Below are 27,605 nucleotides of genomic sequence, written 5' to 3' on the forward strand. Positions count from 1 at the left end.
TTTAGATGATTTATTATGTCTTTTAGACAAGCAAAAAGATTTGGCCAATTCGGAGTCTGTTCAGCCTTGGCGCTGACTCTGGGAGGCCTCTATGTACAAACTGCACACAACGAGACGCTTGTGGACTACAAGAGCAAGTTCCCGCCCATCGTGACTGACGTAGAAAAGCCCCCCGCAAGAAAAGACCTGCTGGAAAAACTGGGGAAGCCTATCAGCACTCCAGCCCAAAATTTTTCCGCCAAGGACGCCAGCTCCAAGTTTGACCTGATCATTGTGGGCGGAGGCGCTACCGGCACAGGCGCTGCCTTGGACGCGACTCTCCGCGGCTTGAATGTTTTACTGGTTGAGAAGAACGACTTTGCCTCTGGAACGTCCTCCAAGTCCACCAAGATGGCTCATGGAGGCGTCCGGTACTTAGAAAAGGCCATTTTCCAGCTCTCCAAGGCACAGCTGGACCTTGTCATCGAGGCCTTGAATGAGAGAGCCTCCATTCTCAACAACGCGCCTCATTTAGCTCACTGTCTTCCTATTGCCATTCCTGTCTACAAGTACTGGCAGATGCCATACTTTTACGCTGGCTGCTTGCTGTATGACCTGTTTGCCGGTTCCCAGAACCTTAGATTTTCCTACATGATGACCAAAAACCGTCTGCTGGACAAACACCCGCAGCTGGACCCAGAAGGTCTTGTTGGTGGACTTGTCTACCACGACGGATTATTTAATGACTCCCGGATGAACGTCACTCTTGCCTTAACTGCTATCCACAACGGCGCCACTGTCTTGAACTACATGGAGGTCAAGCAGATCTTGAAGAACGAGGAAGGAAAGAGCAAGGGTGTGCGCGTTGTCGACTCAGAGACCAATAATGAGTACCTCGTTGCTGCCGATGCCATCATCAGTGCCACCGGCCCTTACTCTGACGCGCTGCTGTCTATGGACGAGTCGCCATCCGGTCTGCCAGATCCCGAGATCCTGAAACACCCAAAGATGGTGGTTCCTTCTGGCGGTGTTCACATCGTTCTTCCGGAATGGTACTGTGCCAGAGACATGGGACTGCTCGACGCCTCCACATCTGACGGACGCGTGATGTTCTTCTTGCCATGGCAAGGAAAGGTTTTGGCAGGAACCACTGATGTTCCCTTAGAAAAGATTCCAGAAAACCCTGTTGCTACAGAGGTTGAAATTAATGATATTTTGAAAGAGCTGCAACATTACGTTAAGTTCGAGGTTAAAAGAGAGGATGTTCTGAGTGCCTGGTGTGGTGTCAGACCGCTTGTCAGAGACCCTGAGAAGGTGCACGCAGGCAACATCAACTCCACCCAGGGACTTGTTAGAAACCACTTGATTTATCGCTCGTCGAATGGGTTGATAACCATTTCCGGTGGTAAATGGACTACTTATAGAGAAATGGCAGAGGAGGTTATCAACGAGGTCATCAAAGACACTCCCGAGTTCCAGACCAAACAGTTGAAGCCTTGTTCCACCAGAAACCACAAGCTAGTTGGAGCCGTCAATTACGACGACTCATTGTCTGCTAGATTGGCACAGCTTTATAAACTGACGGACAAAATGGCCGTCCATCTGGCCAGCAATTACGGAGACCGTGCTGCCATGATTGTCGGCATGTTCAAGGACCCTCAAAATGCCGAGCCGTTGGGCCTGACCAACCCGCCCACCTATGCCAACTTTGATCATCCGTTCACTAGAGCAGAGCTGCGTTACTCTATGGCGTATGAGTACGCCAGGCGGCCACTGGACTTTTTGGCCAGACGGTGTAGACTGGCCTTTTTGGACTCCAAGATGGCGCTCCAATGTGTTGGCGAAGTTGCCGACATTATGGCCGAGGAGTACGGCTGGAGCAAGGAGCGTAAAAAGCAATACATCGACGAGGCAGTCCACTACATTGAACATATGGGATTGGAGCCCAACGCTGATCCCTATGGAAAGTTATAAATGCGGCGGTTCGTTAGATAGTACTGTATAGGTTTTTAAGATTAATGAACTCTTCCGAACTCATGCACTCCTTGAATGAACAACCCTTGGTGTTGTTGATTAGTTTTCTCTCAAACTCAGAACGCTGCTTTGTTTGCATTTGGCCGTTCTGGATCAAGGCCCATATTAAATCCTCCTCTCCCAGAATATTGTCGTAGCATTTCTCTCCATTGTAGACAATCTCGGCAAGGTCGTGCAGGATGTTGGCCGTGAGCCCCCAGCAGTTTCGCGTGCGCACGCCAAACTCGTGGTCCTCCTGCGTTTCGTCCTCGCTTTCGGACGACAGATCCTGAATTTCCTCCAGCCATCTGACCTCGTTGTCGTTGTGAATAGGGAAGATGAACGACCGTAAATTCCACGGGATACCGGCCCATTTGGTCTTGACGTAAGACTGTTTAAGACACTCCTTGAGCTCGTATCTGCGAGGCTTGGGCTGCAGGAAGTCCTTCAGGGGCACGCTGAAGATCGACGACGACTCTCCCGGGTTGAGCATGATGTTGCCGATGTGCTGATCTTCGAAGCTTCCCAGCTTGGACTCGCTCCAGTTGATGAAAGCCACACAAGGGGACACTCCCAGCAGTGTTCTTGCGAGATAAGTAGGCATCACCTTCAGCTCTTCGACCTCATACCCAAACTTTTCTTTCAAAAACCGGTTGTCGCGGTGGATTCCAATCTCTTCCTCGGCCTCTCTGCGAGAGCACTGAAACTCAGACTCAAACGGGTAGTCAACTTTGCCCCCAGGAAGAGAAATGTGTCCTGAAAAGTTTCTGAGCTTGTGCGATCTCTTTGTCAGGATCACGCGCAACTCTCCCTGTCTGCCCAGAAACAAAAGAACAAGAACTGACGACCTTCTCACTGCTGGCAGGCGATGCCAGACAGAGACCTGGGACCCGGCATAGTAGCGAGGCTGGTAGTTCTGTAAATTAATTAAATATCGTGACTCCATCCTGTGGCTGTTCACGAGTTTGGCGAATCTATGATCCAGATCGTGGCCCACTTGCGGAGGGTTCGGGATCTGGTACCTCAAAAAGGAAAGGCTGTTGTGTAGACGCTGTAGAAGCTTATTTTGCAAGACCACAGCGTTGTTGACTGTGTTTGCAGCAATAGGCGATGCAGATGAATAGTTTATAAAGGTTGAAGTGATTAGGTTATGTGTGGCCTTGAAGTTCTGATAGTAATTCATAGCGACGGGTCGATCGACGGCTGCTTTTTATTAATTTGCTGGAAGAACAGCAATATGCGACATCAACAGCATAATTCAAACGTGTTTGACTTCTTTATATACATGGCGCTATGTGGAAGCCCCTTTTTTGAGCAGAAATCCCCTCTTCCACGCAGAAAATGTTGAACCAAAACAACATGAGGGGACTTTGATAAACACTGGTGCACGGGTGTCTAGATAAAAAATACCACTCAGTCGACCTTGGCCTCGGCAAGACTGTGTAGCGTCGATATGTTGTTGCTGAAGTGTTTTCCCTTTTTCGTCAGCTTTTTCAGCTTGTTCTTGACCACCATCACGGGCACTGTGCTCTTGCGCACGAGATGATTCGACAGCGACCCCAGAAGCACTCCTTTTATAGCCGAGGTGCCGCGGGAGCCGACTATCACCAGCGTCGGTGAGATGTGTTTTATGATTTCCACCATGAAATGGCGTGGGATCGGGTGGTGGCACGACTCGATGACGGTGTGGACCTGCAACTTGGTGAGTTTGAGCAGATCTAGCGTCTGGCGCGTGATCTCCTCAACGTTCTGGATACGCAGCTTTTCGCGAGCAGCTTTCGACAGCTTCTCTTCCTTGGTCTCAGACTGATTTGCTCCGTTAGGCTGGATTCCGTTTAGATTCATTGATGAGTAATCGTCATCCTCGATCACATTCAAAATATACAGCACAGACCCGTCCACTAGAACTGTACCGATACACCATTCCAGAGCGTATTTTGATTCCTCAGAAAAATCCATGCACAACACAAACATTTGAGGAGTTTCTCTGCCGTCCTTTCTGGAGAGTTCGAAGAACTGTCCCCTCGTGATCGTCCGAATGGCCATTTGGTTACTGAGGTTGGATTCAGTTTCTGACACGACCACGTGCTCGTTCAGGGTGCGAGCCAACTCGGAGTCCGCTTTCTCCTCCACATCGCTGGTGTAAGGCACCGAAAAGCCGTCTGTGGCAGAAAAAAACTCAGGCGAGACAAGCTTCTTCTTATAGATGGCGTATTCCTGTAATTTCTCCTTGCGTCCAGTGTTGTCCTGGTAAAATTTTTCTGGGTCGTAATGGATATGCGTGCCAACCTTCTTCGCGTCCTCCTCAATCTTTTCCAAAAACTCATGAGGAACGTGGCGTCCAATCGATTGAGCGTTTGCCAGAGCCCGTTCTGCTGCCAGCAGCTCGTCAATTTTCTCGGCCTGAATGGCATCTTTCACGAGCTTGCGGTTATTGATCTGGCTCAGCTCGTCTTTGGGTCTCAGCCTGCGACCGAAACTGTTCTTTTCATCCAGCACTTCATCCGGTGAGTAAGACGCATAGTTCGGAAGCACTTTGCCGCCGTCGTCGACCTCGAATTCAGAATCTGTGTCGCTTATTTGCTCCTCGTCGCTACTGGAGGTATTCTCCGGGCCCTTGAGCTCATCCTCGCTGTCGTTCACCCGTGACCCAGAAGGCGACCGCAGTCTTTCGGATGGATCGTGTGCGGTAATCGCATATTTAGCGTCAGGGTCCTTGGAGCTGGAGCGACTCAGGGACCTCCTCACACTAGACAGGCCCCTGGAATGTGCGCGCTGAGCACCTGGAGATGTGTCCCTTCCGCGGCCTCTCATTGTTCCGGAATTTCCGGCTTTCTGGCGCTTTAAAATCTCCGCAATTAATTGACGTTCTTCCTCCAATGCTCCTTCCAATGACATATCTTGAGATAAGTAAAATAAATTAACCATAAATACTGCCACGAAAAATTGCCTCGTCGCGTCGATCGGTACCCGCGTCGAATTATCATTGCTTATCGGTCCCCCGATCACGATTTACGCTCCATGGCGACAGAAAAACTTTTGTCCCCCTATTTGCTCTTCCCATGAGACCTCGTGTGCGCTCTTATGCGCTGGCCTTTGGGCTCTCCTTGCTCGGCTCGTTGTCCCTGGGTGTGCTGGCACTTTTCTCCATATTCACCCAGCCTTTGCAGAGCCGGCTACGATACCCGCAATCCACCATCAACAGCATCATAATCGCCCAAAATCTGGGTCTGAATGGATTCACGCCTCTTTGTGGGCTCATTGCCGATCTCAAAGGTCCGTGGATACTTAGTCTATTGGCCCTCGTCTGCTATCTGCTGGGATTCTCTGCCGTGCTCTTTATTCACCAGAACGAGGTACTTGATCCCATCCCCGTGTACATCAGTTTTTTTCTCATCGGGTGTGCCCACACGTGTCTTCTATTCAGCTGTCTGCTCAACTGCGCGCGTTCCCTCGGCAAGTACTATACAACCCTCGCTGTCGGCACGCCAAACCTGATGATTGCCTTTTCCACCTTCCTCGAGATCCACGTGCTGCGAAACTGGTTTGACGAATCGGACCCGACTGAGGCATTCCAACAGAAATTGCGGTTCTTTATGGTCACGCTTTGCGCAAGCAGTGTCTTCGCATTCCTCGGTTGCAAGATCACCGACCGAACGGAAAAGAACGAGCACGAAATAGAGCATTTCAGCAGCTTCAACGCGTCTCCCTTACTTTCAGGAGGCAGCGCGGTCCTGGGCTCGAGCTCTCCAAAGGCCGCCATTCCTACAGACGACCTCGAGTACGTGCAACTCGCCGACCAGATGTCTGCCTCCAGTGTCACGTATCAACAGCAAATCACCCGTTTCCTCACAGATCCGCTGATGTACCCTCTGAACGCGGCGTTTTTCATGGCCGTCGGCGCGACAGAGTTCTTTCTGACGAACTTGAGCTCGATCCTGTCCTCTCTGGGCCAGGACACGCTGGACTACGATCTGCAGCTCTACTCCGTCACGTCGACGGTGATCAGGTTCGTGATTATGGTGGCCACCGATCACGTCTGTGCAACATACCGCATCTCTCGTCTCAGCATCCTCGCAGGTTTGATAGTTATGTGCGGACTCGGCCATGTGTACCTGTCCAGCTGGCCCATCCCCGGACTGCACGTCAACGTCGTTGTGATGCTGAACGCCCTTCTCAATTCGGGTATATACACGCTTTTCCCGGCAGTGCTGGCGGCAGTCTACGGGTTCGAGGTTCTGGGGACCACGTACGGGATTTTTTCGTGCTGCTCCATCATCGGTAACATGCTGCTCAACCTGGTCTACGGCGCGGACTATACGCGGAACTGTGTGGATTCTGCAAACAACAACCTTGTCATCTGCTCCACATACACGTTCCTGCTGAGCGGCGTGGCGCTAACTGTTCTAGGATCGCTGATCTACAGCTTGAAAAATAGATATCTTGCAAGGGCGGACGAAGATTTCTAGGTCTGGGGTGTCTTTCCTTATTCTAGATAGATGGAAATAATTAATAGAAAATTATTATTTTTCCCCATCTATCAGGCTTATCGGCGATGTCTCAAGGGGCAAGAGTGGTGCCGGAGGGGGTTCCCCTGTGGCAACCGGATGAAAGTGCGCGGGAGTGCCCCTTCTGCCATCGCAAATTCACGTTTTTCAACCGCAGACACCACTGCCGGAAGTGTGGCCGCGTGGTCTGTGGCGACTGCTCTTCTGTGTTCAGGTGCTACTTGCCCAATACGTACGTTGTGTCGCCGCAGTCCCAGATGTTTCTGGAAACCCCCCACGTCCCGCACAGAACGTGTGACGAATGCGCTGCAGAGCTGGAAAGACTGGGCCACAGGAGCGAGCCGATCGACATGATCAAAAGTTCGTCCGCTAGAGAGAACACCTTAGACCTGGACAACGAAGAACACCTGTGTCCAGTGTGCAACACCGATCTGTCTGACGAGACAGACGCTGGCCGCGAACAGCACATCAGCAACTGCTTGCGCTTTTTGGAGTTCACGGGCTCGCCGGACTCCAAGAGACAAACCAATAGAATGCTGGTGTACACGCTGGACGCCAACGTTCGCGTCAACGAGGATAATGAGTGTGTGATTTGCTTTGAGGAGTTCCGCGCGGGAGACAAGGTTGGCAGGCTAGAGTGTCTTTGCTGCTTCCACTACAAGTGCATCAAGGACTGGATTAACCGTAAAGGTGCGTGTGAGTGTCCTGTGCATGCCGTGGCTGTGGCCATGTAGACGAGCGTTATGAGGTTTTGGATGGTTAACGGGTAAATTAATGGTATTTAGCAAATGCGGAGCTTTTGGCGATCTTTTGACAATCTTTCGACGATCACTTCATGGTTCCAGCCAGGAACCGTACGCTAAACTGAAATAAAGTAATTCCTATTGTTTGTCGGTGACTTTGGTGCGTCAAGCCGCCGATATCCCTTTAGGCTCCTTATTAGGTTTCTCGTTTGGACTTTTTCCCGATTGAGAAAAAGCACACGTAAGGATTTTTCGCAAATGCCCGGCCACCACCGCTCCAATTCGGCAACAAACTTGTGACAACTCTGGAGCTCCAGTTTGTGGCCCGTGAAGCTACGTGCGTGAGAATCTACGGTGTACAGTAGGCCTCCTGGGTTCTGTGACATCGTTGTTTGGCAGAAGCCGCGGATAACGTCTCCTACCAGGCCCTGATTTTCAGCTATTGTGCCAGCTATAAATCTATTGTCTACTATTGTATGCATCCCTGTTCATATCTTTTTTTTTTTTCACCCCTTTGGAAAAAGCGCGCCGTGCTGGCTGGTCACAGAGATATAAAGCACGTAAACGCCTCTTCCCAGCGTTTCATGTCTCGCTCTCCAAAACTAGAGTCGCTGTGGCTGGACGAGCCTTCCACGAGGAAGAAGGACAAGGTCCTTCGCGTCCTGCAAACCAAGAGCGCACAGATCCTGCACTACTTTGACGTTGAGCCCGAATTCGCCAAGAGCCGCAAAAAGTCTCCATTGCTGATCAGCACGCCCTTCGGCTTCAACCACATGTCTCATCTCAGTGACAAAGACGCCTTTGGTCTGGACAAGGCGTTCAAAGAGGCCGACCTAAGCTTGCTGCCAAAAGTGCTGAAGACGGCTCCAGAACAGTCTTTGCCGTGTCTGGCCGTATCTTCCTTCAGAACTTCGCCCAACACGGTCGGTAACTCGGAACGAGAATCGCGTCCCTCCTCCAGACACTTCCGAGTTAACTCCACGTCCTCTGCCTCGCAGCTTCTGAGCAGAGCCAACTCCACGTTCACCCGCTCCACCTCGATATCCACCCTCAGCTCCCTGGCGCCTTCCATCCAGGAAAGCCCAATGAGAATGCTCAAATGCAATGATCGACTGCCATCGATTCCTCAGGAACAGTCAGAGCCAGATTTCTATAGGTCTTCAGAATCCTCGGAGAACTCTCAGTTTTCTGCCAGAAGCAACAGAGAGTCTCAAGACAGTTCTGACCAGGAAGACGTCCATCTCCAGAAATTCGAGTTTCCGCAGTTCTTGCAAACACCTACAGACAGAACCCCTACTAACCCACCACACATCCGCAAAGTGCCCTCCATCGGCTCTCCTGTCGACTCGCGCGACTCGGCTTTCACTTTCGAGCTTCTGTCAATCCCGGAATATGTCCGAAACAGCGGTGTCGCGAAGAACAAAGAGCCTACTAGTGAATACCTTCTCTCCTGTACCTTTTCGGAGGACGAGAATGACGAAAACGAGCACAACTCGGAGTCGGAAGACACTCTTATTGCGTTGAACGCGGCGAACATCAGCAGGCTGTCAAGGCTGAGTGTGGCCACAGAGCTGGACTTCTCGGGCCCATACTCAAAGACGATTAGTCAACTCCGTCTGCCGGAAATTGCCGACGAGGATGTATATTAAATAGATGAATAACGAACGGTTAAAGTTTGAAATATTGTATTCAGTAAAAATATTATTGTTTGAGTAATGACAGATTTGCTCGATCCGGTGAATTCGAACAAGCTGCTCACCCCTGCGCAGGAAAAACAGGTCAGAGCACTTGACCTTCTTTCAGAGTACTACAGCGTTCACGAGAAGCTTGAGAAGGTTCTCAAACGCGGGTTCGTGGACCTGGCCCGGGCCAATTACGCAGGCAATACAAGATACCAAACCTTCCTTGATCTCAGGGAAATGCAGCGACTGGTGGACGTCGACTGGACAAATGCCCAGGTAGTTCTCTGCGACAAGGAAAACGGATTAAGCAAGTCGCTAAAAATGTTCTCCGGAGGGCTGGTGCCCCTGTCTCTACGAACAGCACAGTCTGATTTTGCAGATTCGCTAAAACTTATTATTCAGCTGGCCAAGATTGAACACGAAATTACACAGTTATCCTAGTCTGTTTCACTTCGTCTGAGCGCGTCGGCCGCCAGTTTGTCGTAATCGGCAGCAAGAGAGTAATACGTCTGGATGATGCCAATAATAGCCAGAGCGACTCCACAGCCGGTCCACAGCCCAAAGAGTCCCATAGGATGGCCCTTAGGGAAGTAGAAGCTCAGCACAAAGCCAAGCGGAAGGCCAATGAGGTAGTACGAGCACAGGTTGACGTATCCGCCAATTCTTTGCAGACCCTGTCCGCGTAGACATCCTGCACTGGTTGCGTTCATGGCGTCGAAAATCTGGATGAAAGCGACCAATGGCATCACCTTGGTGACGACCTCGATCACATCCGCATCGTTGGAGAACCAGCCCGCGATCTGCCGGCTGTCAAAGAGAAGGAACGACGAGTTGATCACGGCAATGGCTGCGGTGAATACGAAAACCATTTTGGCAGCTATTCTGGCCTCCCGTGGGAGCTGGGCGCCCAGGAAGTTCGCCACTCTTGTGGAGGCGGCAATGGAAACTCCGTACGGCACCTGGTAGGTGAGAGAGGCCATAGTGGTGATCACAGACTGTGCTGCAAGCGGCACTGTTCCGAGATAGCTGGACAGAAGCGTGAGGATCTCGAAACTCAGGAACTCGGACATTATCATGATCAGATTTGGGATACTCAGCTTCACCAGCTCGCCCCAGTTGGAGAACGCCTTTCTCGGCCTCAGTCCGTTCCAGCATTTCATAGGATTGGCGACGTTCTTGGTCCAGACGGTGTACGCAAACAGCCCGACAGCCATCAGTGTGTAGTTCACACTGACGGCGATCGGGGCGCCAATGTATCCCATTTTGAATACCCAAACGAACAAGTAGTTGAGCAATGCGTTGAACGGAGCACAGACAAAGAGCACGTACGTTGACGCCTCGAACACTCCCTGGGCTTGCAGGAATCTTTTCCCTGTTTCAAAAAGTATGTAGCCTGGCAATCCGAAGGTGATGACTTTCAGGTAAACGGCAGCGAGGCTGGCACTTTCTGCGCTCGGCAGAACTTTTGTCAGGACTTGCTCGGCCCAAATCCACCATGCTACGCAGACTATGAACATAATGGTGAATATGAGAGCGGTGCAACGCTGGAAAATCAAGCCCACAATTTTGTATTTTTTGGCTCCATAGGCCTGTGGCAGAAACGTGTCGAGCGATGATGCGAGGCCGGCAATGACGGCGATGGCTGATATGTTGCAGCTCATGGTTCCCAGGGTGATTCCAGCGAGTGCTTCGGGTGAAATGTGCCCCACGGCAAAGATAGAGGCCACACCGAGCGAGTTCTGGAGCAGGAAGGTTATCACGAGCGGCACAGACGACAAGAACATCTTCTTGAGCTCAAAGAGAGGCGTCGTGGTGATTTTCCCGTCGCGAAGGGCCTTGTCCCAAGACTCGTTGATAGCTTCGCGGTCTTCCGCAGGTGGCACAGAAACCGATGGCACGGAGGAGTATCTTCTGATGGGAAAACGGTTGGCCTGGAGCAGCTCTGCCTCTTCGGCTATGTCCTTTGATGTTGCAGAGTACGGCTGGACCTGGGAGTCGATCAGTGGCTCGTCCTCCTCGAGGTCCTGGTCGTTGACAACGGCCGTAAAGTCTTCTGTTTTGATGAGGTCCTGGGGCACGAACAGCCCATGTCTGCCCACAGATGTTGAGACGAGCGACGCGCGTCGCTGCGACGAGTGTGTAAATCGGCGAGCCATAAGATTACACAGAAGCAGCACGCTTCACTATTTTATACATCCACTATTTTTTTAATATCTTGGCTGTGTCTACGATCAATTAGGAATGTCTTGCCATGGGGCCCGGAAGTGGGTGTAGCAGATGTGGCAGACATGACAAAAGCTTGATATGATTTCCCCAGATAACGCGCTCTACGTGAGTGCCCCGCCCCGCCATTTCCGCGGCAAGTTTTTGAGTCCCTTAAATTGATTAATGCATAGAACATTCATTACGCGTGGGCGGACCAAACACGGATTACTTTTTTTCGTGTATTGCTCTGTTTTCAGGAAAATGTTTTTTCTCAGCTATTTTTGCCAGGACCCTAACCGCAATGCTGCTTAATAAACGGTTTATTCGGCTCTCAGCCGGAATCGTAGCACTGGTGTTCATCTTAGGGTTTACGCTCCACGCCGCACGCGAGACGCAAACTCTGAAAGGCGCATCTCAGATGTTCGACAGCTATCGTACCGATCTCCAGGGATATATTACCAAGACAGCCAACAAGCACAAAAAAATGACCGCTGAGGAGGTCAAGCGGGCTCTGACCTTCAATAATGGCGTGTTCCCTGAGGGAACGCCTAAGGAGACAATTGTGGAGGAACAAATGAAGTTCCACAGAGAGGTGCTGAGCAAGAAGATCGACGAGCCGAAGAACATGAAGCTGGTGCACAAGCAGGACGGTGACACCGACTACGAGCTGGCCAACGCCACTCTGTTGTCTCTGGTGAGAAACTCCGAGCTGGAGGGCATCGTCTCGTCGATCAGACAGCTGGAGGAGACCTGGAACTGGCGTTACAACTACCCGTTCACGTTCATCAACGACGAGGAGTTTACTCCAGAGTTCAAGAAAGGCGTGGAGGAAGTGTGCTCCGGCAAGGTGTACTACGAGGTCATTCCAAAGTCGATCTGGGAGAAGCCGGCGAACATCGACCCTGCGCTGTACAAGAGCGGCATTGCCAAGCTGGCTGCGAACAAGGTGAACTACGCCAGTTTGGAGAGCTACCACAACATGTGTCGGTTCAACTCGGGCTGGTTCTACAGACTGGAGGGCCTGAAGAAGTTCAAGTACTACTGGAGAGTCGAGCCCAACGTGAACTTCTTCTGCAAAGTGGATTACGATGTGTTCAAGTTCATGAGAGACAACGAGCTGACCTATGGCTTCACTGTGAGCTTGTACGACGAGCCGCTGACGGTCGAGACCCTGTGGAAAACCACTGTCGATTTCTGTCTTGCCCATCCCGAGTACGTGCATCCGAACGGTGCGTTCAAGTGGCTGACAGAGAACCAGCAGAACCCTCACAGTACCAACGGAGCAGGCGGCTATTCGACATGCCACTTCTGGTCGAATTTCGAGATCGCAGATATGGACTTCTATAGAGGCGAGGCGTACTCCAAATGGTTCGACGCTCTTGAGGCCGCTGGTGGGTTCTACTACGAGAGATGGGGGGACGCTCCCGTGCACTCGGTGGGAGTCGGGTTGTTCGAGGACAAGAGCAAGGTGTGGTGGTTCAGAGACATTGGCTACCACCACTCGCCGTACGAGAACTCGCCACACAGCGACAAGTGTTCCACAGACCACGAGCCAGGATATTTCGCGCCTCCCGACGTGTACGACCAGAACTGCCTGCCTAACTGGATCAGGTACTCGATGACCCAGAAGCAACTGAATATGTACTAACTCGGCATAAACGAGAGATAATATATTTTTTTGATTTCCGGCCCGGTTTCCTAAACCAGACACCCCCAAAAAATTTTTAATTATCTACCGGAGGCCCAGTGCCACTCGCGCATATTTATTCACCATTAGCGCCACCCAGTTTACCAGTTCCCATAGGCCGCATCCTATCAGCGAGATGAGAAAGTGCAAGGTGTTTGTGGGGAACTCCCATCCCAAGTTGGGACAGCTAGTGTGCGAGAAGTTGGGTATCGACCCTGCTCCAGTCACCCTCAAGAAATTTGCCAATGGAGAGACTTCTGTGCAGATAGGTGTTTCCGTGAGAGACGAGGACGTGTACATCATCCAGTCGGGCTCGCCAGAGACCAATGACCACATCATGGAGCTGCTGATTCTGATTTCTGCGTGCAGAGGCGGTTCTGCAGCAAAGATCACTGCCGTCATTCCCCAGTTCCCGTACTCCAAGCAATCGAAGATGAAAAAGCACCGTGGGGCCATCACGGCGCGTATGCTGGCGAACCTGCTCATCATGGCCGGCGCTGACCACGTGGTGTCGATGGATTTGCACGCTTCGCAGATGCAGGGCTTTTTCTCCAAGCCGGTGGATAATCTGTACGCTGGCCCCACGCTGGCCCACTGGATCCGCCAGAACATCGAGGACTACAGCGAAGCGGTCGTGGTGTCGAAGAATCCCGGCGGAACGAAGCGCGTGACGGCCCTGGCCGACCAGCTCAAGGTCAACTTTGCCATGATCCACACGGACAGAAGACGGACCAGAGACGGGTTCATGGGCAAAAAGGTGAGAGGAAAGCAGCCGGCAGCCACGATCAACACCACCGAGAACGGCGAGGTCGAACAGGAAAATGTCATAGTAAGCACAGACATCCAGACGGCGAGAATCGTGAAAGGACATGTGGTAGAGGACATCACTGCTCCGCACGAGGAGCCGCAGGTGCAGCACACCCCGGACATCGCGAACGACAACTCCGACGACGACGACGAGCCAGAGTTCAACGCCAGCGAGAAGCTGATCACTCTGGTCGGAAACGTCCAGAACAGACCAGCCATCATCGTCGACGACATGATTGACAAGCACACCTCGTTCATTGCTGCGGCAGAGCACCTGAGAATGAACTGCGGCGCCAAACAGTGCTACGTGGTGGCTACACACGGGATATTCGCCAACGACTGTCTCGAGAGACTGAACGAGTGCGAGTATATCGACGGTATCATCGTCACCAACACGTACCCGATCTCCGAGACCAAGGCCCAAAAATGCAAAAAACTGACTGTCATCGACGTGTCGCCGATCTTTGCCGAGTGTATCAGAAGAGACCATTTTGGCGAAAGCATCAGCGTGCTCTTTGACTCTCTCGCGGTGATAACCTAGGTTAACCAAATAAATTATCTTTTAACGTATTCAAGGCTTGACCTCTGCCAATGGACTCGAAATGTTCACCGGGGTGAACCGCTTCGGCAGAGACACTCTGGAGAACCGGCTCTTCAGCTTCTGCTGCATGAAGTCCATGTCCAGGTGTCTGGTCAGACTGATCCGGCGGATACACGAGATGTAGTGTTTTTCGTCCAGCTGCACATCCAGCGGATCTTGGGTATGGCAGCCCGGAGACAGCAGCAGTCGGATCGAATGCGTCTTGCCGCCCACGCTGTCCTCCGACTCGTAGAGCTCAAACACGATCTGCGACAGATAGTCGAGTTCGGGAAGCGCGTTCCGGGCAATTTTCATAGGCAGCTTCGACTCGTAGATGATGTTCAGCAGCGTGTAGATGTGCGACTCCTTGGTGAAATACACGCGCGTGGCAGCCTTGTCGGTCTCCTTGATGGCAGAGATGTCGCTCATGATCTGTCTGGCCAACGGCAGCGACGTGAGCAGCCCAATATCCAGTTTCTCGTGCTCCTCGATACCGTACTCCTGAGGACAGATGAAGTCGAATAGAACTTTGGCCAGTCTGTACAGTTCGCGCAAAAGATTGTACTTCGGGTCGTCAAACGGAGAGCTGTGGTCGTCGCGAGACGACGGCTTGTACGAAGACGAAAGGACCCAGCCGATCGAGCCTGCTGGGTTGGACGAGTTTGATGGAGACGAATTGTCGAGCGACGAGTCGTTCACCTTGAAATTGTTCATGGCCAGAACATTGATCGGGTACTGTCTGACCAGAGAACAGCCTAGCTGGCCAGTGTCCTCGCCGTCGTCGCTGATGAAGATCTTCTGCAAGAAGTCGCGGTTGTGTAGAGCGTCATATTTCATTGTGTCGTAGAGCTCGCTAATTTTCGACGGGTGCACTTTCTCGACGCTGACAAACTCCTGGAACAGCTTGTCCCACCTCTCTCTGAACAGGTACGGGTCCTCGCCGCAACACCATTCCTTCTGGAAATTTTCGACGTCCTTGGTCTCGAAATTCTTCTCCATTATCTTGCGGTGGTGGTTCATCAGCTCCACAACTCGTTTGATCACGACAAACGGTTCTGGCATCCGCGGAGGCCACGAGAACTGTGGAGGAGCCTCCTTGCCTTGTCTCAACAAAGGCTTCAGCTCCTTTTTGACCTTGTCCATCAAATCCTTGGCCGCATTCGAATCGTCCAAAAGGTCTTTGCGGACCTGCAGAAAGTCTTCGGGCAGTTCGTTCTCCGCAATGAACGATTTGGCAAACAGTTGCGCAGACGCAACCACTCTCCTTTCCGACGAAGTGTAGACCTGCACGTCTTTCAGAGCGTCCTTATTCAGCAGCTGGATATCCTGCCGCAGCTGCTCTCCCACGTCCGAAGCCTGGTATCTGGCCGAATGGGTAGGCTCTCCGCCCCATTTGATGATTAATTGTACCTTTTCGATGTCTCCCTTGTCGTTCAGTGAGGGCTTCAGCTGAACTTTAGTACCTGGGAAACTCATCTTCTTTTCCAAGGCTGTGGCCAGCTGCTTCAGTTTTGACTCGTCCTCCAGTTGCTGCTCCTGAGCCACACGCACCGTCTGGAGAACAATCTTGAGGTCTCTAAGCTCGCGGATAATAACCTCCTCCTTGTAACCTTTGAGCAGAGATATAAATATGGGCGACTTGAACGAATACTTGAACTTCTGTTTCGGTGTTCTGTCAGCGTGCCTCACCACAGAAATCATGCCTTTGAACACCCACTTCTGTTTCTTCTCCTCGGAAGTTACAGCAGCAGAGTTCTTCAGACGCTCGCTCTTGGCCTTTATAAACGTTTGTCTCAGAATCGAGGCACACTGATCATAGTAGCCGTCGTTGTCCTTCACAAAAGAAAAGCCGTTGACGTCGATGACATAACTCTTGCCGCTTGTTCTCAGCAGATCAAACCCGCAAATAGTCTGCTCGAATGCTCGGCTCACTTTTTTCGCAATTTCTGTTTCCTCCTGCGACAACTTAGTAAGATATCTGACCTCCTTTCCATGCGTGTTGCGGCGAACAATACCGTCCACCACTGGCGACTTTCTTGTTTCGGCGTGGCAGAACTCAGTGCCGACAGTGTACGCCTTGACGTCCTCAAAGTTGTCCGTATCGATGAACTTTTCATATATGTATGATCCCTCGGTTCTGATCATGTTCAAGCTGGGATCAAACTCAGAAGACTTGTTGCCAATTTTGCGGAAAAGTCTGCGGCCACCACCACCATTTTCCTTAGCGTAGTAGATGTACACATTGTGGTCCTCACCGTCGACGGGTTTTTCCACAAACGGCTTCTTGATAGTTTCACCGTCAACGTACAAAGTGTCGTCATCGAGCATTTTCCAGTCGGGCTCCGGCACCTCTGAGGTGTCCACTCCCAGCTTCTCCAGTTTGACCTTTAACTCGTCGTCCACAGAGGGACCGCCGTCTCTGGAGATCACCAGTCTTTTTGGCGTAGGAACACCGGATGCTTGCAGAATTTGGAGACATAAGCGTCTATCCCATAACACTTTCTGCATCACTAGATCGTTGATGGTGAATGGCTTGCGTAACTTCTGGTACGCAATTGCCTTGTCAAGAGGGAACCCACTGGAGAAGAAGGAGATCAAAAAATCGCACGTTGGCCAGTTTTCGATGGCTTCATCCAATATAACTTTGTCGCCAAATATCACGGTGTCGAATTCGCCGTTCCCGATTAACCGGTTCAGAATCTGCCTGCAGGGCTTACTCAGCACCTTGTTGTCCATTGCACACACACCAATGGTCCCGATCTTGGGAAGTTTCGGCCCAGACACCTCAGAGACGGACATTGACGACGTTCTGTTCTTATGCTGTAAACTGACTCCCGAACTCGAGACAGAAACGCCGTTCGAGGACGTGGCCGACAGTGTTCTGCCGTCACTGAAGTTTAATGCATTTTCAGAAGTCACGGGCGAGTTGTCAGTCCCTGGAGTCTCGTGTTGCGGACTGCCCTGACTGTTAGGAGGCATCTGGTGACCTATGCTCAGGGAGCTGATATTCGAGACAGTACGAGAAAGAGCGTTATTTGACGGACTCACCACCTCAGACTTGGAAAGCACAGGCACAAAATCTTCCAGAATAGGAGCGATCGTTGCGATGGCCCTTTTATGCTGCTCCAAAGAATGCGCAGTAAGAGGCACAGGGTCCATGTCATTCTCCTCGTCTTCTTCCTCTATGGCCTGCATGGAGCCCACAGAAGTGTTTGAGTGGCTGGAGTATGTTCTTTCTGGTAGCGTGCCAATTTCCTCGTGCTCTATATCGGAATCTCCTCCCGGTTGAGGAAGAGAGCTCATTGCAGTTTAGAAATACTTTTAGAATTAATTCTGATTAGATTTCCGGTCGATCGTCGCGGCTGGAAAAAAAAAATTATAAATTTTTAGAAAAATTATTCACCTTTGCTAGTGATCCAGATTCAACACCATGACTGTTGCAGATTCGATGAAACGACGGAGACTTGAAGCTTCTGGATCCCCTGGTGCTGTGCGCAAATCCAAGATTTTTGCACCTTTCAGAGTCATTGGCCACGTCTCCAACGGGACTCCCTTCGCTGTGGGAACATTAGGCCAGTCTTTCTACATTGCCACTGTCGTTGGCAGATCGTTCCAGATCTACGATGCTGCAACCTTACACTTGCTCTTTGTGTCATCCACCCAAACGGAAACTCCTATTCGTTCTATTGCAGCCCATTTCCACTATATCTTTTGCTCGTATGGAAACAAAGTCGGTATTTTCAGACGAGGCAAATTGGAAAAAGAGCTGTCACTACCAACTGCTGAAACCATCAGAAAAGTGATAATCTTCGGTAATTATCTGGTCGCTTGTACGGAATCTTCGCTTTTCGTGTTTGAGAAGAAAGATGAAAAATATCCTACCGAATACTATGGAGAGCTTAAGGTGAACGCTCTCAATGGCGAGATTGTTGATATTGCGCATCCGCCAACCTATATCAACAAAGTTGTTGTTGCTACAACTTCTCATCTGCTCATATTCAACGTTAGGACTGCGAAAATGGTGTTTCTGTCCGAAGAGTTTGTTGATGGAATCACTTGTATCGAAACGGCCCCAGCATTGGACATTCTGGCCGTTGGAAATGGTGTTGGCTCGTTTACTATTTACAACCTGAAAAAGGGTAAAATCCTTAGAACCATATCTACAGGATCCAAGTCAAAGATCACGTCGCTCTCGTTTAGAACTGATGGGTCCCCTCATGTGGTATGCTCGCTCGTGAACGGAGACCTGTTCTTCTACGATTTGGAGAAAAAGACAAGAGTTCACGTCTTGCGTAATGCTCACAGAGAGGTCTCCGGCGGTGTTTCAAAAGTGCAGTTCCTTAACGGACAGCCAATATTGGTAACCACTGGCGCAGACAACAGTTTGAAGGAATACGTGTTTGATCCTCCTTTATCAGACAACTCAGCTGTTGTCTCTCCCCCTAGACACCTGAGATCCCGTGGAGGACACTCGGCTCCACCTACCTGCATCACATTTGGCGACTCGAAATCGCACTTCATCCAATCTGCCTCCCAAGATCGCTCCTTCTGGACATTCTCGCTGCGTAAAGACGCTCAGTCGCAGGAGATGTCTCAAAGACAATCTGTCATGAAGGACGGAAAGCGTCAGTCGGGTGTCTCCTCAACATTCAAGGACAAATTCCCGCCAATCACCATGATAGCTCAGGAGAATGCGAGAGAAGGAGACTGGGCCAATATTGTGACTGCCCACCAGGACGAAACGTTTGCACGTACTTGGGACTCTAGAAACAAGAAGGTTAGCAAACACGTTCTGGACACCATCGATGGTGGCATTGTCAAGGCCGTGAACATCACTCAATGCGGAAACTTTGCCCTGGTTGGGTCCAGCAATGGTGGCATAGGAGTGTACAATTTGCAAAGTGGAAAACTCCGCAAAAATTACAAATTGCACAAAAAGGCTGTCACTGGTGTTGCCGTTGACGGAATGAATAGGAAGATGGTTTCATGCGCTCTCGATGGACTCGTTGGATTTTACGATTTCAGTCAATCAAAGTTCCTGGGAAAACTGCAGCTGGACGCTCCAATTACACAAATGGTGTACCACAGAGGCTCTGACCTCGTTGCTTTTGCTTTGGATGATCTTTCCATCGTCGTTGTCGACTCTTCGACGCAGAAAGTGGTTAGACAGCTGTTTGGCCACTCCAACAGAATCACTGCTATGGACTTCTCGCCTGATGGTCGCTGGATTGTGTCGGCGTCACTGGACTCCACTATCAGAACCTGGGACCTGCCTACTGGTGGCTGCATTGACGGTATCATGGTTCCTAACACAGTCACGTGCTTGAAGATGTCTCCTTTGGGCGATTATCTTGCCACCACGCATGTCAACGGAGTGGGTATATCCTTGTGGACCAACAAAGCGCAATTCAAGCCGATATCCACGAAGCACGTCGAAGAAGAGGAGTTTGCAACCATGATGCTTCCGAATGTGAGCGGCGAGGACGGCTCTGGTATTCTGGAAGGTGCATTTGCCGAAGGTGAGGAATACAGCTCCGGAACGTACGTTTCGGTGGACCAGCTTGGTAAAGACCTAGTGACTCTTTCGCTCCACTCGCGCTCAAAGTTCAATACCATTATGCATTTGGACACGATCAAGAAGAGAAACAAGCCTTTGGAGCCTCCGAAGAAACCAGAGTCTGCTCCTTTCTTCCTGCAGCAGACGAGTGAGGAGAAAAAGACGGAGTTGGAGTCCCAACTGATGACGCTGGACCCTTCAGGTGCTTCGTTTGAGTCTGACTTCACCAGATTGCTTAGAGAGGGCGCTGATTCTGGTTACGACAAGTTTATCGAGTATCTTGTGGACATGAGTCCAGCCACTCTGGATCTGGAACTCAGGACATTGCAGACAACAGAGCCATTCACAGAACTCAAACGGTTTGTGGATGCAATCAGTCACGGGCTCAAGCAGAACAGAAACTACGAAATTCTGGTGGCAGTTGTCTCTGTCTTTTTCAGAATCCATGGAGACGTGCTGTACAATGTTCAAGGTGAGGTTGTGCAGGCTCTGGAAGAATGGCGTTCTGTGGCCTCTCAGATAGACGGCAAGATGGACGATATGGTGAAGTACTGTTCTGCTGTGATCAACTTCATCACGACGACATAAATTCGCAGCCAGCCAATGTCATTAATCTCTATACCTACTACAGCTATAGTGCACCACAGATCCGTCTGGGAAAAAACCAAGGATTGAAGAGGCAGTGAAATTCTTGTCGCACACCATGCATTTGGAGCTCGCTTCAATGCGCACATGGGCCGTGTCTGAAAGCAGTTTTTCGTACTTGAGGTTGATGAGCTGCACTTTGAGGAGCTCGCTTTTTATGATGTCTAAGCGGAGATCTGACGTTAGGTTTCTTATGTTAGACTCCAAATAGGCCTCCAATCTGCCAAGTTGTAGCGATCCGGGCAGCTTCTCTAGCACCTCGACCGGATCCAGATATGTAATGCCCGAGTCTAATATCTCTAATACCGAGTCGTAGTCATTGGAGGATAGAAGCATGTCGAGCAGCATATACGTGAGCTTGAGTCCAGTTTCTGAGGACGAGGAGTATACTGCCCTGCAATAATTCAGCGCTTTTTTCACATCGCAGAGCTTGTGCACAAGTATATCTAGCACCTCTTTGTGTTTATGGAGTTTCCCAAGAGGAAGAATCATAAGCTCTAGAACAACTGGCGACTGTTTAAGCGAGTTGAGTTTTTTTAGCACAAACGATGGATTGTAGTTGTCTAGTGAGTAGATTTGGTTGATGTGGGCCTGGTTTTTTTCCGGGTCCTGCAAGTATAGCTCGATGAGTTTATTTGGAAACTTGATGTTCGTCTCGCCAAGGTCAAATATTAGGTACCGCAAGTAACGCACTTGCAACGAGGGCCACTTGTCGAGAAAATCCAGTACTTGCTGCTTGTTGAGAGACTCGCACTCAATCGAGTCATCCATAAATATACTTTCCACATTGGTCTGGTCTAGCGAAATCAGTTTCTCTGAGTATTTGAATATAAGATCCAACTGTGGCTGTCCAAGTTTCTGTATGTATTTGACCATAAGTTCAGGTTCGAAGACGTGCTTCTCGATACACAGCGTCTCCAACAATGTCAACGCCTTGTCGTGTCGTGACCGACAGTAATAAAAATCGATGAGTTCTGTGTACAGCTTGAGTTCGAGGCATTTATCCTCTATTTTGTCAAACGAGCAGTAGTTGGAGATTCGGAGCAGTGGTCCAACCATTCGAGGATTAGTGATCAAATAACACTGGAAAAGACAGTCGTCCACGGTTTGCAGTTTCTGCTCTAGCTTGGAGATGTCCTTGGACCCATACAGCTCGCGGGAGATGAGGAAACCATGCCATTGAAACTTCGGCGAATCGGGATCCAGAAGCCGAGTGAGCTTCCTCCGAGAATCTGTTAGAAAACTGATGACCTGGTGGATAATCTTGAGGTCCTGGTTGGGTCTTGGTTCTGGTTCTTTATCGCTCTTCAGTGACTCCTTACTAGCAGCAATTTTTGGGCTTGATGTTCCAGATAGCAACGTCTTGACTGAGTCTGGTAAATTATCAAGCAGGAGCTCTGGTGGGGCCAAGAACTCAACAAATAGTTTGATTCCAGTCTCGTAGTTGCCGGACTTCAAGTACTCCAGGCCTTTTAGAAGCTCAAATTGACGAAGTTTCGAAAATTTGATCTGTCGTGAAGAGTGGTCTTCGGAAATGTCTTGAAATGCCAGAGGATTAAGTTTTTCGATCAAGTTTATTGCATTATTGTAGTCCTTTGATTTCTCAAACTCGGCCAGCTGGGAGTCGTACGTCGTTTTCACAAGTTTGTACACCGTTGAGTTGCAAACTAGAAACAGAAACTTGGGGGTGAACTTGATGGACGTGATGCTACCAAAAGTGGGCGTCCCCTGCAACTGCTGCACAAGTGAGCCGTTCTCCAGGTTTCGGATTTCCAGTGAGTTGGCGTAGACCAATACCACATAAGGGAACCAGTATTTGAGGAATTTAAGCTTTTTCCCAGACTGGTTGTGACTCGGCACCAGAACGGGATTTTTGAAGTCTATGGAATGGGTATGTCGTCTGTACACAACAAGTTCTAGATCACTGTTGAGCTTAATGAGGTTGTAGTCTTTCATGATGATGAGGTGCTGGTCGTTGTTTGCCTTGAAGATTTCCAGTAAAGAGTCTGTCGGGCTGAAGAAAAATGACTTGCTGAATCCAGTGGGCTGGTTCAGAAACTGGATTTGTATAGTTGATACAGAATCGTGCGCCAGGTCGATCTTCAGAATGTCACCGTTCTTCAGTGCAACGATTAAACCGTCGGAACTGAGGAACTCAACCACCTGGATTTTGTCATGCAGTTTGTATTCGTATTTGCGATCGTATTGGTTGTCGTGCCACTTCATGACAGCAACATTCCGTTTGGATATCAGGCACAAATAGCTGTTTCCTGTCAGTGATGTGACAAACTTCTTTGTACGGACCGTTTCCAAGGCTGTAGTGGCAAGCGAGATGGAGTCGTTGTCGTCAACTGTGATGTAATCGTTGTCTTCTTCGTTGATTTGGTCTAGATGGAGATCCTTGTCGTCCTCGTACCAGGTTTTGATATAATTGAAGCGTGCCTCATCAAATTTGTCTATGAATTGATAATCGTTCAGACTATATATTTCCACTGTTTGGTTCTCCAGTAATGCTACCAGATATCCCAAGTTTGGTATCACTTCCAATTGCATCGCTCGGCATGACAATTTCGTTCTGGCAATCACGTTGAGGTCTTCCAGTACCAGTTTTGATTCATCAAATTCGGTCATCTGTGTTTCTCCCCCAGTGGGAAGCTGACAAACGTCCAGAGATCCATCGTGTAGCCCCACGTACACGAGGTTACCAAACACTTCAAACGTGGAGATGTTGTGGGACCCGAATTCAAAATACGAATAGGGAGATACCACCAGTACCATGGGAAAGGATTAAATATATTTTTTTATTTTAAGTTTGGTTATGGTAGACCCGAATTTTGTACAGCAGCTGAACCACTCGAAACAGATCCGAGCGAAAAACAGCCAGCTGTCGCAGAAATACTCAAAATACCTGTCCAAGACTCTGACTAAGCTGGTTTCCCCTGAGTCTGCCGAAACCGGACTACAATCCAAAGTCGAAACCATATACTCCAATCAGGAGTCGATCGCACGACAGAAGGATGAGTTGGTGAACACGTACCACCAGTTGGGTACTAGGGCCATGGAACTGCATAAGAAATTAGAAAAAACAACCAAAAAGCTGAACGATAGCGGGGCAGACACTGCACAAGCCAAAATCGAGGTTCTTGATAGAAATATTCGTGTTCTTGAAAATAGCATTAAATTAGTCGAATCTACCAACACAAGACCCGCGCCTGTGAAAAAGGGGTTATTTGGCTGAGCGATGCATCATCTCGGGCGATGGTGACAGCTTTCCTGTACCCGATTCCGTTCCCATCCGGCCTCAACGACGCGCAACAGGTCTCTCAAATTCATCGGCTGCTTAAGGCTCCTTCCGTCAATCACCAAATTGCGATATATGATATGATAATCTTTCGACGACACGTGATGCTTGAGATCCTGGGAACGCAGTCTTTTTTGTAATTCCAGTTTCCCTTCCAAAGTGGCGTATTCCGCGATCGGCTTCAGCCATTGTTGGTTCTGTATCTTCCATAATTCCTCTCCCCCACAAAACGGTGTGAGGGTGCCTTCCTTATCTCGGGTATCGCTAGTTTCCTCGCCTCTGCTGACAGCGCTGCTTTGGGGCGACGTTAATCGTGTTGTTGTGAAGGGGGAACTAGTAGAGCACGTTTCCTTATCATCGTTCGCGAGCTTATTTGCCAACACTTCTCTTGGGAGTTCGGAAGGTATGACCGGTTCGTATTCTCCGACGCCGGCAGAGTTGCTGTCTGAGTCGTCGTCAAACAGCTGCTCCGTGATCTCGTCGGACTCCAAACAAGCCTCGGATATCGAACGGAGTCTGCTAACAAACGATGCCCAACTGAACGATAATTTGAGTAATGTCTTCCTCAGCCTCGAAGGCTCGCAGCCCACGAATACCGCGTCTTCTTTCTGTTCTGGTTCATCCATGATAATGGCCTCTTTCGGGTAAAAAGCTTTTGTCCAACCTGCAAGACCTGTTGACCAGCCTAGCACTTGAAACCTACTGCACAAAGGTCACCTGGTAATTAATTGCTCGCACGACAATTTTTTCTACTTTTTTTTTTATTGCAAGTTAAAGCCGCAACCATATGGCTAGAAGACACATGTATATTACTTGAACTCTTTATAGTATTTAGGATCAAGCTTCCAGCCAGAAACAGCCCCCTGTTCGCTCGATGTCTTAAGGAGCTTTTGGGAAAGCTCGATGCGCTCGCTCAGTAATCTTTTGCGGAAAGAGCCGTAGTTCAGGCCGTCATATGAACCACCCAACTTGCACCATTTCACCGCATAAAGGGCAATCGAAACACCATTATGCAAACGGCCATTACTTCCCCAAGTTCTGGAGTAGTAGTTGTTTCTGTATGTCCCCTGGTACACGCCGAGACGAGGCAGAATCAGCAAAGTCACCACTAAATCGTTTGCGTCGCTCGAATCCACATGCTGCCTGATCACATTCGAGCGGTTCTCCAGGTTTCCGGGAGTCAGAGGACCCGTGTGTCGGGAGAATTTTATAGTCCCCTTTTCTTTATCGATGACAGTTTCCCCGGATTTTGCGCTATCTTCTGGTGTACGGGTGGACAGCCCAGACTCCGGAGCAGTAGGGTCGGCCGACTTGAGCACTCCACAATGGTACAGCATGGCCACAACATCGGAGTCGTCCGTGTAAATGTCCGTCCCCCATATTCTGCGGTCGTACACGTTGACGTTGTCGGGAATGCACTGGTATGGGATGTGAATATCCACTGTACAGTTGATGTAGTTTGCGAAGTATGCAGGAAGAAGTTCCACTCTCTTAGAGACAAACTCATTGTCCACTTGCGAGCTCTCACGCACGTGTTCCGGTTCTATATTTTGCAAGTACATGCAACGGGTCTCCTTTGTGGGATAGCCCTGGTATATTATCGACCCCAGGTGTTTTCTTGGGAATTTTGCGGCGAGCAATAGTGTTTCTTTTGAGTCGATGGTTATCTCCCGGTGTTTGAATGTTTCTTTTGTTGTTTCTGTGCTCTGTTTCGGGGATGTCTGGTGTACCAACGACTGGTCCTGGGGCACTGTCGCGTTGGGGTCAATTATGGTAGAGTCGTTCTGTATGATTGTCGTGTCGTTCCCCTGTGGCGGTGGAACATCAGATGATGTCTCATTAGGATTGTGCACTAGAACTTTGTGATGATGGTGGTTACCGTGAGGCTGGTGCACGATATGGATATGTCCACCGTTTTTGAGATGCTGTTGCGCTTCCTTCAAATGTGTCGTAAGCTGATCGTGCACACGATTATGATGGCGGCACTTGTCTCCCTTTTCACCCTCGCGAGGGGGGCTAACGCTATTCATTTGCTGCCTGGATGAAGACGAGCTGTTTGTGGAAGAAGGTGATGCCGACGCTTTCAAAGGTGGCAATTTCTGGTCTAGCGGCTGTTCAGGAGACTTGCTCGAAACAATGGAGGGCAGTTTTGTCGAGTCAACGCCCGAAGCCAACGAGGATATCGAAGGCAGTTGAAATTCACCAGAGTTGATGGATGACAGAGAAGGCAATTGTTGACTCTCGGGACGGCTTTTGGTTTCGTCTTCCTTGTCCGATGTCCCTAACTTCGTGGAAAGAAACGAAATCGGGGGCAACTTGACCGGAGCATGATCATTTTGCGGGCTGTACGACGACTCCTTGAAGGACATGGTAAATAGAAATATAAAATTAGTTTTTTTGAACATCTGTACACCAACTTTATTAAGCAGATGACTATCAAAGGGCAGGTCTGTCGATAGATTGTCCAATTGGAGGAAGCACGAACAGTGGGGGAGATTGTCTCGAGAGCAAGGGAGGTCTGTACTGACTCTGTTTATGCAGGTATTTATATTCAGCCGCCCCAAGGCCACTTATCGCTAGAAAGATGCGTAATTAAAATTATACATATATTAATCCTCACGCATTCGTTGATCTTATGCTCCAAGTCAAATATCCATCCTTATTAAACGCAAATAATTTCATTAGTCTTCCACAATACGAGTCAAGGTTCTACGAAACTGAGCGCAAGACTCCTGTTACACCAGACAACCTGGTCCTGCTTGTACAAAATCTTCTGGGAGAGGAGTTGAAGGAGGCACCTTCAGAACTATTTGCCCGGAATTCGTACAAGAATCGTCTAGAAATATATCTCGCCATTGCATCGTACTGCAAGCTGATCATCTTGTCGCCAAATCTCTCCAATTTTAGTATATCTTTGCAAGATGTGTTCCAGATTTGGGAATTGCGTATTAATCTGTTATTGATGGCCACTAGTTTGCGTGTGCCAGGCTCGAGCTCTCAGATCCCGCCAATTCCAAATGCGCAGTTCCTGAGAAATGAAACAAACCTGTTTTTGAAAGAACTGATTAAGCTTGATGACAAGGAAACTTTACCCAAGGAGCTAAGCTGGCATTTCAAGCTGCTCATCAACAGAATCAAATATGGCCCAAGCTTGATATTAGTCAACCAGCTATACAATGAACTTCTGCAATTGCGTGCAACTACCCCGAGAACTACAAAGGATTTGGCGAATAAATCATCCATCATACTCTATAATGTGTGCGCTATCATGATCGCCAGAAATGAGCTGCTAACCGTGTTCAATCTGCTGAACCAAACACTCGAAAGCGACTCCGACAATCCACAACAAGCAATTCTTGCAGCCTTAGTGGGCTGCCTATACACATTCAAAGAAAAAGGCTCGGTGTCAGATAGTGCACCGTTTTTCAAGGAAATTGTCGCGGCTTTTGAGAAAACAGATAGCCGGACGCTCAGTTTGCTTGTCACAATCCTGAACTCTGTGAAACCGGTTTACAATGAAGACCATTCTACTACAATGGCGATGGAGAAGGAGCACAAGTTTACGTTGCAAGAGATCATTAGTCTAGTAGAGGATGGCAAGATTAGTGGACGCATTCTGTGCAGTTTGTGCGGACTTTTCGAGGTAGAAAGGCTGACCAAGAACGGCGAGTCAGAGTTGGATAAGTGCCTCGACCTAGTCCATCAACAATGGACATCGCATGTCCAGAATATATACGCATTTGAATAGATTGTCAGGAAGCGAAGGCACGTGACGTAACAAAGGGCACGATTATTCCTGTAATATACACCTCGCACCTCTTACAAACAGCTTGTAGAAATATCGGTATTTGTTTGCAATTGGGGCTCTTGATGGCCATACAGCTCTGACGTTCTACCA

The 27,605-nt window shown here is 49.6% G+C and overlaps 16 protein-coding genes across 16 annotated transcripts; 9 read left to right on the top strand and 7 right to left on the bottom strand.

Moving 5' to 3' along the window:
• Positions 1 to 15: 15 nt before the first annotated feature.
• On the top strand, positions 16 to 1,953 carry KL911_001221 (uncharacterized protein; the record flags this gene model as incomplete). The annotated part of the gene is made up of 1 exon (XM_043196156.1): positions 16 to 1,953. The coding sequence occupies one exon, from the start codon at positions 16 to 18 to the stop codon at positions 1,951 to 1,953; it is 1,938 nt and encodes a 645-aa protein (XP_043055794.1).
• Positions 1,954 to 1,966: 13 nt separating this feature from the next.
• Positions 1,967 to 3,175, bottom strand: KL911_001222 (uncharacterized protein; the record flags this gene model as incomplete). Its single annotated transcript, XM_043196157.1, has 1 exon — positions 1,967 to 3,175. The coding sequence occupies one exon, from the start codon at positions 3,173 to 3,175 to the stop codon at positions 1,967 to 1,969; it is 1,209 nt and encodes a 402-aa protein (XP_043055795.1).
• A 230-nt stretch (positions 3,176 to 3,405) lies between these two features.
• Positions 3,406 to 4,890, bottom strand: KL911_001223 (uncharacterized protein; the record flags this gene model as incomplete). The annotated part of the gene is made up of 1 exon (XM_043196158.1): positions 3,406 to 4,890. The coding sequence occupies one exon, from the start codon at positions 4,888 to 4,890 to the stop codon at positions 3,406 to 3,408; it is 1,485 nt and encodes a 494-aa protein (XP_043055796.1).
• A 599-nt stretch (positions 4,891 to 5,489) lies between these two features.
• On the top strand, positions 5,490 to 6,461 carry KL911_001224 (uncharacterized protein; the record flags this gene model as incomplete). Its single annotated transcript, XM_043196159.1, has 1 exon — positions 5,490 to 6,461. One exon carries the CDS (start codon positions 5,490 to 5,492, stop codon positions 6,459 to 6,461), a length of 972 nt encoding a protein of 323 aa, XP_043055797.1.
• A 296-nt stretch (positions 6,462 to 6,757) lies between these two features.
• KL911_001225 (uncharacterized protein) lies at positions 6,758 to 7,234 on the top strand (the record flags this gene model as incomplete). The annotated part of the gene is made up of 1 exon (XM_043196160.1): positions 6,758 to 7,234. One exon carries the CDS (start codon positions 6,758 to 6,760, stop codon positions 7,232 to 7,234), a length of 477 nt encoding a protein of 158 aa, XP_043055798.1.
• A 593-nt stretch (positions 7,235 to 7,827) lies between these two features.
• On the top strand, positions 7,828 to 8,892 carry KL911_001226 (uncharacterized protein; the record flags this gene model as incomplete). Its single annotated transcript, XM_043196161.1, has 1 exon — positions 7,828 to 8,892. One exon carries the CDS (start codon positions 7,828 to 7,830, stop codon positions 8,890 to 8,892), a length of 1,065 nt encoding a protein of 354 aa, XP_043055799.1.
• A 470-nt stretch (positions 8,893 to 9,362) lies between these two features.
• Positions 9,363 to 11,081, bottom strand: KL911_001227 (uncharacterized protein; the record flags this gene model as incomplete). The annotated part of the gene is made up of 1 exon (XM_043196162.1): positions 9,363 to 11,081. The coding sequence occupies one exon, from the start codon at positions 11,079 to 11,081 to the stop codon at positions 9,363 to 9,365; it is 1,719 nt and encodes a 572-aa protein (XP_043055800.1).
• A 350-nt stretch (positions 11,082 to 11,431) lies between these two features.
• KL911_001228 (uncharacterized protein) lies at positions 11,432 to 12,778 on the top strand (the record flags this gene model as incomplete). Its single annotated transcript, XM_043196163.1, has 1 exon — positions 11,432 to 12,778. The coding sequence occupies one exon, from the start codon at positions 11,432 to 11,434 to the stop codon at positions 12,776 to 12,778; it is 1,347 nt and encodes a 448-aa protein (XP_043055801.1).
• Positions 12,779 to 12,953: 175 nt separating this feature from the next.
• On the top strand, positions 12,954 to 14,165 carry KL911_001229 (uncharacterized protein; the record flags this gene model as incomplete). Its single annotated transcript, XM_043196164.1, has 1 exon — positions 12,954 to 14,165. One exon carries the CDS (start codon positions 12,954 to 12,956, stop codon positions 14,163 to 14,165), a length of 1,212 nt encoding a protein of 403 aa, XP_043055802.1.
• A 30-nt stretch (positions 14,166 to 14,195) lies between these two features.
• On the bottom strand, positions 14,196 to 17,507 carry KL911_001230 (uncharacterized protein; the record flags this gene model as incomplete). The annotated part of the gene is made up of 1 exon (XM_043196166.1): positions 14,196 to 17,507. One exon carries the CDS (start codon positions 17,505 to 17,507, stop codon positions 14,196 to 14,198), a length of 3,312 nt encoding a protein of 1,103 aa, XP_043055803.1.
• A 127-nt stretch (positions 17,508 to 17,634) lies between these two features.
• KL911_001231 (uncharacterized protein) lies at positions 17,635 to 20,349 on the top strand (the record flags this gene model as incomplete). Its single annotated transcript, XM_043196167.1, has 1 exon — positions 17,635 to 20,349. The coding sequence occupies one exon, from the start codon at positions 17,635 to 17,637 to the stop codon at positions 20,347 to 20,349; it is 2,715 nt and encodes a 904-aa protein (XP_043055804.1).
• Positions 20,350 to 20,370: 21 nt separating this feature from the next.
• Positions 20,371 to 23,184, bottom strand: KL911_001232 (uncharacterized protein; the record flags this gene model as incomplete). Its single annotated transcript, XM_043196168.1, has 1 exon — positions 20,371 to 23,184. One exon carries the CDS (start codon positions 23,182 to 23,184, stop codon positions 20,371 to 20,373), a length of 2,814 nt encoding a protein of 937 aa, XP_043055805.1.
• Positions 23,185 to 23,224: 40 nt separating this feature from the next.
• KL911_001233 (uncharacterized protein) lies at positions 23,225 to 23,644 on the top strand (the record flags this gene model as incomplete). Its single annotated transcript, XM_043196169.1, has 1 exon — positions 23,225 to 23,644. The coding sequence occupies one exon, from the start codon at positions 23,225 to 23,227 to the stop codon at positions 23,642 to 23,644; it is 420 nt and encodes a 139-aa protein (XP_043055806.1).
• An 8-nt stretch (positions 23,645 to 23,652) lies between these two features.
• On the bottom strand, positions 23,653 to 24,333 carry KL911_001234 (uncharacterized protein; the record flags this gene model as incomplete). The annotated part of the gene is made up of 1 exon (XM_043196170.1): positions 23,653 to 24,333. One exon carries the CDS (start codon positions 24,331 to 24,333, stop codon positions 23,653 to 23,655), a length of 681 nt encoding a protein of 226 aa, XP_043055807.1.
• A 183-nt stretch (positions 24,334 to 24,516) lies between these two features.
• Positions 24,517 to 26,076, bottom strand: KL911_001235 (uncharacterized protein; the record flags this gene model as incomplete). The annotated part of the gene is made up of 1 exon (XM_043196171.1): positions 24,517 to 26,076. The coding sequence occupies one exon, from the start codon at positions 26,074 to 26,076 to the stop codon at positions 24,517 to 24,519; it is 1,560 nt and encodes a 519-aa protein (XP_043055808.1).
• A 266-nt stretch (positions 26,077 to 26,342) lies between these two features.
• KL911_001236 (uncharacterized protein) lies at positions 26,343 to 27,455 on the top strand (the record flags this gene model as incomplete). The annotated part of the gene is made up of 1 exon (XM_043196172.1): positions 26,343 to 27,455. One exon carries the CDS (start codon positions 26,343 to 26,345, stop codon positions 27,453 to 27,455), a length of 1,113 nt encoding a protein of 370 aa, XP_043055809.1.
• Positions 27,456 to 27,605: the final 150 nt, after the last annotated feature.

The sequence above is a fragment of the Ogataea haglerorum genome (assembly GCF_019207285.1).
Source record: "Ogataea haglerorum isolate 81-453-3 chromosome Unknown 81-453-3_NODE_3_length_672639_cov_96.912891, whole genome shotgun sequence".
NCBI lineage: Eukaryota > Fungi > Ascomycota > Pichiomycetes > Pichiales > Pichiaceae > Ogataea > Ogataea haglerorum.